At 37.3% G+C, this 16,354-nt stretch overlaps 1 protein-coding gene across 8 annotated transcripts in view; it reads left to right on the top strand.

The window, feature by feature from the left end:
- FERMT2 (fermitin family member 2) overlaps nt 1-16,354 on the top strand; it is a 147,698-nt gene that overhangs the window by 112,809 nt on the left and 18,535 nt on the right. For all 8 annotated transcript variants that reach the window (XM_036750333.1, XM_036750332.1, XM_036750330.1 and 5 more), the window contains 2 exons: nt 4,584-4,633; nt 12,024-12,148. In XM_036750333.1, the coding sequence (XP_036606228.1) occupies nt 4,584-4,633; nt 12,024-12,148 (175 nt within the window). The remainder of the gene's footprint in view (nt 1-4,583; nt 4,634-12,023; nt 12,149-16,354) is intronic.

Here is a 16,354-nt window from a genome sequence, read left to right as displayed (position 1 = left end):
TTGATGTAATTTTCCATAAGCCCTCATGACTAACAGTATCAAAGGCCTTGGTTGGATCTACAAATGTTGTACACAGACCTTTGTTCTGCTCCTGACATTTCTCCTGGAGTTGTAGAGCAGCAAACATTGCCTGTACCATGGTCCTTTCTGAAGCCATACTGGCTCTCAGGTAGATGACTGTCTTCCAGGTGAAGAATCAGCCTAATAAGGAGGACTCTGGCTAGAATCTTGCCAGCAATGTCAGAGACACTCCCTGTGATTGTCACAAGACAATCTGTTTCCTTTAACTTTACAGAGGTGGACAAAGGAGGCATCTTTGAACTCCTAGGGGATAGCCTCCTCTTGCCATATAATCTGGAAAATTTCAGTCAGCTTTTGTATGAGCAATGGACACCCTACCTTGTAAATCTCAGCTGGAATAGAATCAGCACCAGGTGCTTTGCCACATGAAAGGATCCTAATGGCATTCAAAACCTCTTCATCATTGGGAGCTTCATCTGGGGATGGATTAACTTTAGCCTGAGGTAAACAGTCAGTGGCTTCAGCATTGATTGATGGTCTGTTGAGAACACTATGGAAGTGTTCAACCCATCTCTCCAGGATCATGTCCTTATCACTAGTCAGTGTAGTTCTGTCAGCACTGAGTAGTTGCGATGCACCATAGGTCTTTGGCCCATAAATAACCTTCAGGACATCATAAAAGCACTTTGGATTATTACTATCAGCATAAAACTGAATTTCATCTGCCTTCTTACTGAGCCAAGAATCCTACATTTCTCTAAACTTTGCTTGTACTTTACTTTTGTTGGAGTTAAGTGCTGCATTCTTAGAGATGGATGAGCTATCCTGCTGGTGAACCCTGTGGAGTTTCCCCTTTTTCATTTAGCAGCTTCTTAATTTCCCTATCGTTTTCATCAAACCAGTCTTGGTGTTTGTGAGTGTTCTGACCCAGATGAGCAAATGCAGTGCTAAATACCAAATCCTTGAAAGCTGCCCACTCCCTTTCTATTTCACTGTTGCCAACTGTGTTGGCTCAGTTTTCCCTCCCAAGTTAGCCACAAACTGTTCCCCCTCACAGAAGAGCTCTAATTTGTTGACATTAATTCTTCTGGTAGTCATTTTGCCTTCAGGATGCCGTTTTTGCTGAATGCAAATATTTACGTTGGAAAAGATAAGTCTGTGATCAGTCCGGCACTCTGCACCACACTTTTGCCTTTGTCACTCTCACATCCTGTCTGTCTTTACAATCACATAGTCTGTTAAATGCCAATGTTTGCTTCGAGGGTGCATCCATGAAATTATATTGCGTTTAGGTAGATGGAAGACAATGTTGGTGATGAGAAGGTCATGAGATGCACAAGTCTTCAGTACTCAGTGACTATTGGTATTGCTGTTTCCAACTCCATTCCTCCCAGGACTCCCTGCCAAGTCTGGTAGTCTGATCCTACTTTAGCATTAAAGTCACCCAGGACTATAAGCTTGTCCTCTTTTGGCACATTGATGATAAGGGTCTCCAGGTCTTCATAAAATTTTTCTTTGACCTCATCCAGGTTTGTCATGGTGGGAGCATAGGTACTGATGATGGTGGTGTGACATTTTCCTGCAAGTGGCAATCGCATTGTCATGAGCCTGTCATTCACTCTTGTTAGGCATACAAGCTTGTTGACTAGATTGGTTTTGATTGCAAAACCACAGTGCTTCCCTTCACTGCAGCCACTCCAGAAAAATGTGTATCCAGCTCCAACTTCAGTAAGCCGGCCTTTATTTGCCAGCCTTGTTTCACTCAGGGCTGGTATTTGGATGTGATATCTATTGAGTTCTCTTGCAGCAAGAGCTGTTCATCTTTCAGGTCTACTGGATTTTGTGTTGTCTATAAGTGTGCGCACATTCCACGTGCCAGTGGTGAGTGGAATTGTCTTTGCAGACGTTTCTTTGTGTTTTGCCTGCAGAGTGGGATCTCGTGCCTACAGTGGTAATCAGGCCAGGGTTGGGTAAGCAGACAATTTTTAGGGCACCTTTTCTAGCCCCTTCCTCACAGCAGGAGGTGAGCAGTGCAATCATTAAAAGGTTGCTCAGACACCCAACGGGGCTGCCAAATCCCATTACTGCTTCCAGTAAGAAACGACCCTATGGCCTGGGCCACCAGTGTGCAAGATTGTGACTGCAGCTCCCAGTGTATCTACACCTGCTGCTTTGTCACTTGCCTGTCTCCTGAGATAGGTATAATGGTATGGGTGATATCTTTTGATTCATGCGTAAAATGGATTTAAGTGAGGCAGAGTTAGTGGCACAAAGTTGTCAGCCTCACTCTCTCTTCCAGAGTCATCACAGTCCAGTGGCAGGACAGAATCAAGATGACTTGATGGCTCAAGATGCAGTGGATGACCTTGGCGTCTTTGATGTCTAACCAAGCTCTAAGCCCTACACAGTGCCTGCTTTAGCTGCCTTCATGGCCATTGGAACAAATTATTCTCATTCCACCCATTCCACCAGGGAAAGTCTTCACATGCTTGGGGTAGATACCACCCTAACACACCATTGGTTTTGAGACCCCTTGGTTACCCTCAGTCTGGTTCAGCCCATCTGCCAAAAGGGCTTACCGGAGCATGGCTGCTGCTCATGCCACAGCTTCTTGGAGCCACAGGTGAGAGTTGGGTGGAACAGGTGGATACCAAAGGTAGAAAGCAGCTCTGAAAAGGGCTCAGAACACACCCTACACACCAAAATGTTTTTCTTAAAAGCACAGATCTGATCATTTTGCCTCCCCACCCCCGCTACTCAATAAACTCCAGTGACTATTGCCTCTAGTATCAAATACAAAATGAATGCTCTGTCTAGCATTCAAAGCTCTTCATAACCTAACTCATTCCTACCTTTCCAGTCTTCTCATACCCCTTTTTGTTGTTCAGTTGTTTCAGTTGTGTCTGACTCTTTACTCCATTTGGGGTTTTCTTTGCAAAAATACTAGAGTGGTTTGCCATTTATTTCTCCAGCTCATTTTACAGATGAGGAACTGAGGCAAACAGAGTTAAGTGACTTACCCAGAGTCACAGCTAGCAAATGTCTGAGGCCAAATTTGAACTTGTGAAACAGAGTCTTCCTGACTCTAGGTCTGGCACCCTATCCATTGTGCTACATAACTGCCTTGCTTATACCCCGTACTCTCCACTCTTTGATCCAGTGACACTGGCCTCCTGGCTGTTCCACAAACAAGATACTCCATCTCTCGGCTCCTGGATTTTTCTTTAGCTGTCCCCCATACCTGAAGCCCTGCCTCTCCTCAGCAATTCCCACTGACTCCCTGGCTTACTTGGAAGTTTTAACCAAAGACATTGACAACTTTATAGTATAAAGATTTGCAGTTTCAGCCATGAAAGATTCTAGTCAGCAATCCTGGGTTTTGCTAAGTGCTAAATTTCTGTAGCATAAATTTAACGCAGGTTTTACAGTTTCCTTACATAATCTGCATTGATCATTCAGTTTGGGATCCTTAAGGATAATCTTTCTATAATGTCTCATGGCAGTGACTAGTCCTGAAATGCCATCTAAGCCCCTCCATTTCCATAAATAAATTCTAACGGTTCAACCCTTGGTGTTGTTGGTTTTGGGGGTTTTTTTTCCCCTTAGTGTTATTGTTAACAAGAGCTTTAGAATGAACTCTTCCTAGGTAGACCTCAGTCAAATCCTATAGATCCAATTTAACTGCATTCTTTGTCCCAAAATCTTAATGTATTTTTAAGCCCTAATAGCTTAAGTCTTGAGCAACTTAAGTTCTTCAGGCAAGGGGAAGGGAAAGGTGTGCTCATACAGGATACCTTGCTCATATGGAGTGTACCAAAATCTTAGAGCAATTTTAAACCTTAATTGCTTAAAACTACACCAAGACTTTTGGTCTCCATGAGCCTCTTGCAGGGGAAACCTTTTTTCACAAATGTTTTCAGTTTTAAAAATTATGTCTGTATGCTTTCAACATGTTTAACATACTTCCTCCTAAATATTGAACTATTTAACATCCCTTCAATCAACTTTTAATTTTTGTAGAGGAAAACTTAATTTCACCAAGTTGAAAGAGCTGTGCATCTTAAATATTATAAGAAAATGTAATAATTAAATCATGAGAAATTTTTAAGGATTATTTAGACTTGCAATTTTAGACACTTGGAAAACATAGGAATTAAGCTTTTAGCTAAAATATATGCCCATTCTCCCCAGTCCCACTAACAATGCCTGTCAAATCATAAGTGCTTAATAAATGCTTGTAGATTGATTTGTTCATATAATATTACTGAATTCAGTTTAACTTAATCCATTTTACTTCATATCGTAGAAATAACCAGTCTATGAAATTTTTTACTGTTAAATGTCTTCTTTTTCTGTTTTAGATAAGAATTTTGCCATTTAAGGGAATACAGTTCATGGAACCACCCCATTTCATCATATCTTCAGATATTTATAAACTTACATTTGTATAAAATTCTGTACTGGAGATAATCTTGATGTCAGGTGCAACATTGTTTTAGAAACCAGAAAACTAGAACTAAATTTCAACTTTACACACAGCTGTTTTAATTTTTCTTTTTTAGGGAGATATCACTTCCATTCCTGAACTGGCTGATTACATTAAAGTTTTCAAGTAAGTAAAATTGCTATTTTGGGTTTTTAAAAAAATATTTAACTTTTGTTTTGCTGGCAGATATATATGTAAAATAATTGTGGCAGTAAGAAAAAAGAAAGATGCTTCTAATTATAACTATTTGATCATTATTATCAAATTGCCAATGCATCAAAAATCTATCATTTCATTGGTAAAGGAGCTCCTTTCATCAGTGCAGAATTGAAAAACTCAGATTGTGTGTTAGGTCGTACTAAAGAGTTGCTCATTATCATTGGATTGGCCAGTGAATTCTTTTTTTTTTTTTTTTGGCTACCCATGAGACAAACAAAAAAAATACAAAATGGCCCTTAATTCTCTTCCAGTTTCGCATTGACAATGGCAGAAATTAGGGCAAAAGGTCGTGAATCAGAGAATTTTCACACTGTATATATAAACAATAATTTAACTGTTACTACTCCAAATGCAAGATATTTATGCAGTGAACAACTAGCAGATATATTGCTAGATAAAATTACCAATATCAGTATTCAAAATCTTACTGCCAATGATACTGAAAGATATAAGGAAGATATAGGTAAATGGAATGTTATTTAATTGCTCTTCATGAAGACGCAAGTAAAAGAATAGGAGGATTTCATATTACCATGTACCTTAGCATCAGAACCATCATTTTTATGGAACACCTTGAAGTGCTCATTGCACATGTAAATAAAAATACCACAGTGAAGGTTGTGTACTAAAATCTGTTGCCAAAGGCAAAAGGAACAGAGAAATTCTCCAAAGAACTCCATGAAATCTTCTAAGTCAAGACAACAAATTGGGTGATTTCAGGTTAAAAATAGGCACAGGGAAGAACAAAAACAAAATAATAGAAAGTGTATTGAACAGAATGTTAAGAGGAAGAGGTTAAATATTGTAGAATATGAGGCTTTTGAATACATCATGAATCGAGAAGAGCACTGGGAGGTGCTAGATGTGTCAAAGACTAAACAGCATCACAAAGGGTAAAATTTACTATCTTAACAAACAGGAAACAGGATTGATAAGTTATATAAGAAGTTAGTTTTCGCTAGTTAGAGCAAAGATCAGAATCAGTCGCAAATTCCAAGAAAGGACAAAGATTAAAAAATATGAATTGCAACATTTGAAATTCTAAGATCTATGTGCCCTATTCAAGGAAATATTGTTTGTGCCCAAAAGTGTAAAAGGTAAAGCTGCTTATTTTTCGTTGCCATTTCTTAAAAAAGTTTGATCGTTGTCAAAGTTTGAATAGTCATTCCAATGAATAGACCAAAAGAATCCAGACGCCGCCTGAACCAGCAAGTTCTTGATTTTCTTGCCAATTAGAGAAACAAGGCCGACAAAGGGAGTGTTGTTATAGGGTATAAACTAAAAAACAAAAAACGTGACCAAAGGGCGTTGCAGTATATTAGCAATAGCATTGCCTCAGAAAACAGTAAAGCAGTAGAGAGGAAGATAAGTATGCAGAAAACTGGACATATAGCCAAATTAAGCTATAGGAGTTAAAGGAGAAGCGTTTGGTAAGCATTTCAGCATACAAAGCACTGTACTAAATATTGATGATACAAATCAAAAGAAGGAGATAACCCCTGCTTTCAAAAAACTCATTCTAATGTGGGAGACAGCACGTAAAAGAGATTTCAGCTGCAAGTCAGGCGAAAATGTACCACAGTAATTAGGGTGCAGCCATAAAGCTAAGAGTAATGCAGCTTCTTAAATGTCATTTCCATTGATAAAATCATATAAAATCCAGACTTTGTTTCCTTCTTCCCTTCACCCTGGTAAACCTCCAACCTGAAGCTCTTCATTCCTCATTATTGAGCCCCTCCCTGAGACAGCCGACTCCAGGCGTGCCTTCCCCCTCTCTCACTTTGACTCCCTAGGTTCCATCCCCTTTCCCTCACCTGCTTCATTGCTCCTACTTTCTCCCTTATATGTGTTGTCTTCCCTCATCAAGTTCCTTGAGGTTAGGAATTTTCTTGTTTGCTTGTATTTGTATCCCCAGCTCTTAGTGTAGTGCCTAGCACGTGCTTATAAAGCACTTAAGACATGCCATCTGTGTGTGTGTGTGTATGTGTGTGTTCTCTCACGTGAATACGTGAGAGCGTGTGTGTCTGTCTCTCTCTGTCTCCTCTCGTTTGTTCACTCCCTCCCTCTCTCCTCTTTCTTCTCTAGCCATTTGACAGTACCAAGGACTTTGGTACAGAGGATTTTATTTTCTGGGTCTTTGGTAGCTGTTGTTGAGGAAGTGGTGGTATTGGCACTTTCAGAAGCAGTTGCTCCATAGAGGTTGCTTTCCAGGCTGATGTAGCAAGAGTTTAGACAAGACTGACAGTCACAGTGGCACCGACATTCCATGAAATTGATTTTTCTGGCACATGCTCATTCTGTCTGTCCTTTATGGTTCCTTGTTGCTTCAGCTAGGTTGGCTTGCCTGCCCTGTAAGTTAGAGTTGGTGGGTATGGCTAGCCCCTTCTCCAGTAGAGGCATACTTTGTTTTATTGCATTTTACACATATTGCAGCATTGGTTATTTTGTTTTGTTTTTAAAAACTGAAGGTTTGTGGCAACCCTGCATTGAGCAGTACCATTTTTCCAATAGCATATGCTCCCATTGTGTGTCACATTTTAGTAATTCTCATGACATTTCAAACTTTTTCATTATTATATCTGTTATGGTGGTCTGTGGTCAGTAGTCTTTGATGAACTGTACCTATAACTGTACTTATAAAATGGTGAACTTAATACATGTTGTATGTTTTGACTGCTTCACCAACCAGCTGTTCCCTTGTCTGTCCCTCTGCTTGGGTTTCCCTCTTGCCTCAGACACAAAAATATTAAAATACATTTAGTTGATAAAGCAGCAGCAGGGCTTGAGGATTGATTCCAATTTTGAAAGAAGTTTTACTGTGAATAAAATGCTATCAAACGGCATCACATTCTACAGAGAAATCTTTCATGAGAGGAAGAGTCAATTGACAACAAATTTCATTGTTGTCGTGTTTTAAGAAATTGTCACAGCCATTCTTACCTTCTGCAGTCACCACCAGCCATCAACATTGAAGCAAGATCCTCCATCAACAAAAAGATTAACTCACTTGAAGGCCCATTTTTTAGCAATGAAATATTTTTTAATTAAGGTATCTACGTTGGGTTTTTTTTTAGAAATAACACAAATGCATACTCAACAGACTGTACAATACAGTGTAAACATAACTTTTATATGCACTAGAAACCAAAGAATTCATGTAACTCACTTTATTGTAATATTTGTTTTATTGCTGTAGTCTGGAACTGAACCCACAATATCTCCGAGGTATGCCTGTAGTTAACTTTCTCAGATGATGGCTTCAGGGCTTAGCCTGGAAATAGGACCAGTGTTCTGGGAAGCACTGTTCTCCTGGCTATGCCTCATTCCAGTCAATCCCCTAATAATTTAGGTTCAATATTAGAACAAAATGAAGCGCTTGTATTTCATTCAGAAGTTAACAAATGGAGAAGTATATTCAACAACAATAGGTATTGAGGACATGAAGTTGCTTCAGTTGGGCAAATTCCCTTGCCTGACTTTCACCAGTCAAGCTTCAGAGAACTGGAGCTCCTCTTCACCACTTTGTACCCCAGCGACCAGGAAGTAAGGTCAAAAACCTGAGCCTTTTGTTCCTTGAGCCAGTCGAGTTTGGCTTCGATGCCTTTTAGTCTATCTTTTGTGAAAACTGAGGTTAGTATGTTGCTTCCATCACATCCGTCGTTCCCAAGGCTCTTAGGCTCATCTGCTTTTCAGTGACAGTTCATCAGTGATGGTCTTGGTGATGATGAGAAAGGTTGATGAACTACTTTTCCACAGGAATTGCTTCCTCTAAGAATTGCTATTGGGGCCATATCATTCATAAATGAAATTGGAAAGATAATAGAAAATAGAATAGAATAGATTGGGCTAGCCCTCATTGAGCTTTGTCATTTATTGTTCAGTTGTGCAGTCGTGTCTGATACTTCATAATCCCATGTACTTCATCTATGGGGTTTTCTGGACAAAGATGCTGGAGTGGTTTGCCATTTCCTTCTCCAGTGTGTCACCATTTTACAAATGAAGAACTGAGGTAAATAGGTCTTACGTGGCTTATCCAGAGTCACACCGCTAGTAAGTGTCTGAGGCTGGATTTGAACACAGATCTTCCTAAATCCAATACTGGTGCTCTATCCACTGTGCCACCTAGCTGCCCCTTCAGTGAGCTTACTTATTGTCTATTGAGACAGTGAAACACAGTTGCAAAAGGTTATCTCCTTCCTTGATCCCCTGTTTTGTTTGTGATGTGATTTTTAATATCTAGATCATTTATCCGTTTGGTACTTATTATAGTATATGGTATGGTATAAGATTTTGGCCTAAATGTAATTTCTGTCAAATTGCTTTCTAGTTTCCTCCATTTTAAAAAAAAAAAATTTAATAGTAAGACCTTACCCAAATACCTGGCATCTTTAGATTTATTAAACACTGCTCTTATATGTTCATTTGTTTCAACATGTTGTTTACCTAATTTGTTCCACTAGTCTTTTTTATTTTTAACCAGAATCAAGTTGTTCTGATGGGTAGTACTTTGTAGTATAGTTTGAGAGCTAGGTCTTTTTTCTTCCTAATTTTTTTTTTCATTATTTCTCTTGAGATTCTTGACCTTTTTTTCCTCCCTTTGATTTTTGCGGTTATTTTTCCTAGTTCCCTGAAATAACCTTTTGGTATTTTGATTGTTATGGCACTGAAGAAGTTAACTTAGCTAGTATCATTATTTTTATTATATTAGCATGGCCCAACCAAGAACAGTTAATATCTGTATACTTATGTATGTTTATATTTCTGTAAAGAATGTTTTAGACTTATATTCATGTAATTCTCATGTGTTTCTTGGCTGATGGTATCCCAGATATTTAATACATTCTGTAGTTGGGTTTTTTTGTTTGTTAGTTTGTTTTCTAGTTTCTTTGTATTGCTTCCTTTCAAATTTGTAAAAGTCCATTTTTTTCAAATGCCAGTATCTCCCCATGATGATTTATGCCTGGAAATCATGAAATACCATAAACTTTTCATGAATCAGAATTATAGATGACTCAAATGCAATGGAGAAACATGAGCATGTATAAGTAGCATATTAGCAAGGCTGACTTATATGATGGTATAAAACAGAGGTTCTTAACCTCAGATAGATTTCATGGAGTCCATGAATTTGGATAGTGAAAACATCTTTATTTTCACAAAATCTAACTTAAATTTGGCATTTCCTTTCATTGAATATAGGCAACACATTTATTCTAAGAAAGAGTCCATAAGTTTCACGAGACTACCATATGGGGTCCATGACCCCCAAACAGTTAAGAAACCCTGACAGGAAAGATCTCATCTAAGGAATGTATCATCTTAAAAGAAAATGGGCTATCATCATATAGGAAGAATAAGGGACAACACAGAATGGCAAAAGATCCAGAGGAAAGCCTCCCAGCATAACTTTGTAGAAGTTCCATGTACCATTTATGAGGAAGCTTGAGAAGATGGTAGAGTAAAAGGGGAAGTTCTCTCTCCTTCCACACCAAATAATACAGGAGCCTCAATATTTAGAAAACTCAGTACTTCCTCAGGAAGAGGAAAAAAGTTAAAGAACCCATCAGTCAGTAAACATTTACTAGGGATCTCGTATCTACTAGGCACTGTGCTAAGGATTGGGTATACAAATGTGAAAAAGATCTTGCTGTCAAAGAGCCTAATGAGGAAGACAAGACTTAAAAGAAAGCCTTTAAAAAGCTGGAGGGAGGGCTGGAATAATTGGGAGAGGGAGAACTGGGGAAAACTTGAGAGTCAGAAAAGTCCCAAAGTAATGTAGCTAGAATTGAGGATAATTCACAAGGTAATTCTTTCAGGAAAAAAAAATAACCAGAACTGAAGACCAGCTCATCAGCTCATGTGCAGACTTAGGTTGGCCCTGCAATCCCCAGGGTTGTAGCTATTTCAGGTTGAAACCTTGGGAGTTTACCCCTTGGTATAAGATAAGCAAGGTGATCCCTTCTCAAGGGAAGGTGGAGGCCCACTCCACTCCTGAGGTTCACACCTCCCACCCACACACATACTTCATGCTGGAAAGCTGGCCTGTGATGACCCTATGGCCCCATGTGGCTAGGACAATTTTAGGCAAATAAACTCATTGGTAGTATTCTGGGGAGACCTCTCCCCAACAACCTGAAGCGCCTGAGAGCTTCTGTTCTAGAGCATAAGCTAAGATTGTAGAGCCTGGGGTCAGGAAAGTAGAGATATGAGGAGACTGGACTGGAAGGACTGGTCATAACTATTGAATACAGCAAAGGAGTAAATAAGTAGCTCTAGAAATGACCCAAATGCAAAGGCTTCTCAGACCAGGCCACCACCCCCTCTCACCAATATCCTGGGGGACCCTACCCACCAAACTCTTCATGAACAGCCACTGGGGGCATGCCTAGGGACTAAAGTGAGTCAGTTGCCAAGAGAACAGTAGACTCCATAAAAGTGGAGCTGGTAGAGAATAGGTTCAATTACAGTCTCCGAAGACTTGTAATTTTTATGTCCCTTTGCCTGGTTTTCCTTTTGTTAATTGTAGTTAAGAGGCTGTTCACCTTGGAAGACTGTTTTTTAAAGACAATTTGTTCATACAGTGACCTAGGCTGTGGCTTTGGCTTCATTAGCACATTGCTCTTGAACTAAATAGCCTAGATATTGCTTCAGTAACATAGGAATATAGTCACAGTTTTAAAGAAAATTAATCACTGGAAATACACATTTCACTGCAAATGTATATTTTACAGTTAAATAATAAAACTTCTTGGTAGAGGAATAACCTTTATTAAATTTAGTATTTCAGGAAACCAATATCCAGAAATTCTTAGTGTCCTTTGGTGATTTAAATCTGAAATTATTTTGGATTATTATTATCATTATAATAATTTGACTGTTGTCATAATAAGATTGTTCCAGCCAGAATTTCAAGAAAATATACCACAATATAAATGTTCACTATTATTATCATTCTTTAAGTTGATTCTTACCTTAGGAAAATATTTATTATTTGGTTTTTGGTAAATATTTCCATTCAGGTTTCTCTATTTATTCCTGTGAATCCTGCTAAAAATTAGAGGTATTAGGGTATGAGACTTTTTCCATGCCAGGGTAAATTTTTCATTACAAAAAATGCAAAATGTGTTTATTTTTAGAACCTAGGGAATAATAACTTCTCTGTAGAGTTACGTTTGTTCTAAGACAGCTTAGAAAACCAATGCATTTGTCATTATCCTTTCATATAAAATTTGGCTGGCAAAACTTTTTTAATAAGTTGTTAATTTTTATAATTTCCTGAATTATGTTTAATACACAGGCCTAAGAAGTTGACACTAAAAGGTTATAAGCAATATTGGTGCACCTTTAAAGATACATCTATTTCTTGCTATAAAAGTAAGGAAGAATCCAGCGGTACTCCTGCTCACCAAATGAACCTGAGAGGTAAGAAAACTTTCACCTATACGTACCTGGATGTGCATTTCATATCTCACTTTCACATAGTCTCTTATACTCTTCCACTTCTCCCTCGAATAAATCCATAGAATTATAGATTGAGAGCTAGAAGGGACCTCAGAGATCTTCTAAGTTTAATCCTTCATTTTATACATGAGGATCTTAAGTGACTTGCCCAAGGCCATGCACCTGTCTATAGATATGAGACAATGATAATTATTTATTCTTCATCAATTTTCATCCTCTGTTATTTTATAGTTGTCAGGTGAAGATATACCTATTGAAAGCTTTTGTTTTTCATATCAAAATTTGCAGTGCTTTATCCAGTATAAACTCTTCTAATTTTCAAATGTTAGTTATATGTCTAATAGTACACGTCATTTCCTAATACAAATGCTATTTATTCTTGGGAGGCAGAGTGGGTGGGCAGAAGTTTTGCTTTTTGGGGTGTGTGTGTGTGCACACATGTATTAGTTTTTAATTAAAAATTCCTGGCAAAGTAAAATATCAAAGTGAAATAAAAAAGGATAAAAAGAAGTGGCTACTTGGTGCAGTGGATAGAGTGATGGACTTGGAGAATTAAGTTCAAATCCTTCCTCAGACACTTATTATTTGTGAGCTCCAGGGCAAGTTACTCTAAAAAAAAAAACAAACAAAAAAACCCTCCATTTGCTTCAGTTTCCTTATCTGTAAAAATGAGGATAGTAATAGCACCTATTCCTAGAGTTGTTGTAAAGATGAAATTAGATAATATTTGTAAAGTACTTTGCAAACTCTGAAGTACTATATAAATATTATTACTGGTCTCACTACTAATGTTTTTAATGTTTTACTTTGCAAAAAGAAGGGAAAATTCTCATAAAAGTATTACTATTGCTTATTTTAATTTTTAAGTTATTTTTTCAATGAAAAGCATTTATTTTCTCTCTCAACCTCTACCTCCACCCCCTACAACTAAACAAAAGCTTCATAATAGATCTGCATAATCAAGCAAAACAAACTCCCATATTGGCCATATATAGTGTCTCCTGAAGTGAGTAACATTCTAAATTATCAGTCTTCTGGAATCATGACTGATCATTGCGTTGATCAGAATTCTTAGTCTTTTAAAGTTGTTCATTTTTACAACATTGTTGTTATACTATAAATTATTCTCCTTGTTCTGCTCACTCTACTCTGCATCAGTTCGTTTCAGAACTAATTGAGATTGATCTTTCCAGGTTTTTATGAAATCATCCCTTCCACTATTTATTTTGCACAATACATTTCATTCCTATTTCATAATTTGTTCAGCCATTCCCCAATATATGGTCAAGCCCTTAGTTTCCAGTCTTTGACAGAACAAAAATAGCTGCTTGTAAATATTGTTGTAAATTTAAGCACAGCTTTTCCTTTTTCTTGTATCTCTTTGGGTTATAGGCTTAATGGTGTCCTTTGGGTCAGTGGTTTAATACATAAGTTTAGTAACCTCTTTGGGCAAAGCTCTAAACCGCTTGAATTTCTATAATTTTATTAACCACTGTGCTTTTATTTCGACTTGGTCCTATGTGTACTTTTTCATTTTAGTTCCTTTTGTACTTAGATGGACCCATGATTTCATTATAGTTTTCCTTCCACTGATACAGATCACAGCTACCTCATGCCTTCTCCTTGCTAAATATTTGTTGAATGAATTGAATTTTATTAAGTCCTCAGTGATTTCTCATGTTTTTTTTCTCATAAGTTGGCCAGAGAGGTTCTAATTCTTTTTTGGTTATCTACATATGTGATAATTCCACTTCTTCTGTACAAGTTGCCCATAGTTACATAGTGCAGCCTGTCTACTATTGGGAAAACAGTTTTAATTCTTCAAGATTATAGTATTCCATGTGGTTGGTTGGTTGTCCTTAGTGCTTGAAGAGGACCCAAATGACATTACTATTTAGGGGTCAAGGTACAGTGTGTCTGATAGTGGCTCGTCAGACTAATATGAACTCAGAAGGCTCTACCACAGGTTGAGCACAAAAAGTTCATATGAACACTTGGAGTGGAGATGTCTAAATTTGCACATCTCGTATTTCTTTTGAGCTACTGCAGTTCTGCTTTGCAAGGTGTTAGCCGTGACTTTTTGCAAGAGCAGATATTTTGGATTCATTGTAAGTAATGTCAAAAGGTTTCCTAGATCCCATATACTTCAGTCTTATTTCCTTCTCATTTCCAGACCCAGCTCATTGTCCTTCTGCTTGCTATTGTTTAAGCTGCGTATCATTGCCTGGAAAATTTGCTTTTCCATTGTGGATAGTTATATTAATATCTTTCATATCACATAGAAACAGACTCGAAAGGCCAATACAATACATATTCAAAGAGGCATACTCTCTATAATATACCAAACAAGTGGTCATCCATTCTTTATTAGTGACAGAGAACTTTCTATCTCCTCAAGCACTCTAAGTCTCTAAGTTCTAACTCAGTTCTAAGTCTCAGGAGGTTTTTATTCATATCATGCTAAACTTTTCCTCTCTGCCACTTCTTACTGTTCCTGGTTCTGCCTTCTAGGACCAATCAAAACAAGTCTAATCCCTCTTCTTCGTAACATTTTCATGTTGTTATCATGATGACACTCCCTAAATCTTGTACTCCCTAGGATAAACATCCACAATTTTTTCAAGTAATTCTTGTATAGCACAGTGTCTAGTCTCATCTCTACCCTGATCACCTTAATCTAGATGGACTACAGATTTCCAGTGTCTCCCCTAAAATGATGTCCTGTAAGAATATTTTGGAAAACTGGAAATCAGTTTAGCAGAAATTAACTTTAGGCCAATGTTTTATACCAAATAGCACAATAAACTCAAAATCCATGTGAGACTTGAAAATTAAAGGCTATGCCATTAAATAGAAGGAATTAGTCACCTTTCATAGCTATGGCTAAGGAGTTCTTAACTATACTTAATGATTAATTATGATTAAGAGTTTTTAATCATAATATAAGGCAGTCAGAAATGATAAAAGATAATTGATTACATAAAATTGAAAAATTCCTGCATGATTAAAATCACTGTAGGTAGGATAAGAAGGGAGGCTTTTAGATGAGGAAAAATCCGCATCACATATTTGATGAAGGTCTGGTGTCCAAGATAACTTGGGAACTAACACAATTGGGTCAGTGGTCAGAGAAGATGGACAAAGAGTTCTCAAAAGAAAAATTGGAAACTATTAACCTACCATATGAAAGATTGCTCTAAATCACTAACAATTAGAAAAATACAAAACAGAACAAACCTGAGGTTTCACCTCATGCTCAGCAAATTGGCAAAAGTGGACTAAGATGGAAAGTAGTCAGTTTGAAGGGGCTGCAGAAAGCCAAGCCAGGCACACTAGAACATGATTGGTGGAGCTATGAGTTGATCCAGTCAGGCTGGAATGCAGTTTTGAATTATACTTTGAAAGAAGTAATTAACACATTCATAACCTTTAACCTAAAAATCTCACAGCTAAGAGTATACCCAAAGGAGATCAAAGACATAAAGGTGTCATCTTTGTTTCACCCCTATCTTACTAGAAAAACTTCTAGTTTATCCCCATTACAGATAATGCTTGCTGATGGTTTTAGATAGAGGCTACTTATCATTTTGAGGAAAGCTCCATTTAATTCTATGCTCTCTAGTATTTGTATTAGGAATGGATGCAGTATTTTATCAAAAGCTTTTCTGCATTTATTTATATAATTATATGATTTCTGTTGGTTTTCTTATTAAATGGTCAGTTATGCTGATAGTTTTCCTAATATTCAACCAGCCTGCATTCCTGGTATAAATCCATGCATTTCACTTAGAATGTCAGATTTTTTTTTGGTGCATAGTTGGGCAAAACTTTAATTTCCATTTCGTTAGTGGTGAAATCACCCTTTTCATTTTTGATACTGGTAATTTGGTTTTCTTTTTTTTTTTTAATCAAATTAACCAAAAGTTTATTTTATTGGTGGTTTTTTTTCCATAAAACTAGCTCTTATATTTACAATAGTTCAATAGTTTTCTTACTTTCAATTTTATTACTCTCTCCTATGATTTTTCAGATATTCTAATTTGGTATTTAATTGGGGATTTTTAATTTGTTCTTTTTCTAGCTTTTTTAGTTGCATGCCCAGTTCATCGATCTTTTCTTTCTTTCTCTTATTTATTTAAGCATTTAGAGATAGAAAATTTCCCCTAA

Source organism: Trichosurus vulpecula, chromosome 3, assembly GCF_011100635.1.
Source record: "Trichosurus vulpecula isolate mTriVul1 chromosome 3, mTriVul1.pri, whole genome shotgun sequence".
Classification (NCBI taxonomy): Eukaryota; Metazoa; Chordata; class Mammalia; order Diprotodontia; family Phalangeridae; genus Trichosurus; species Trichosurus vulpecula.
The sequence above is the reverse complement of the archived record's forward strand: the minus strand, read 5'-3'. Positions and strand labels throughout refer to the sequence as shown.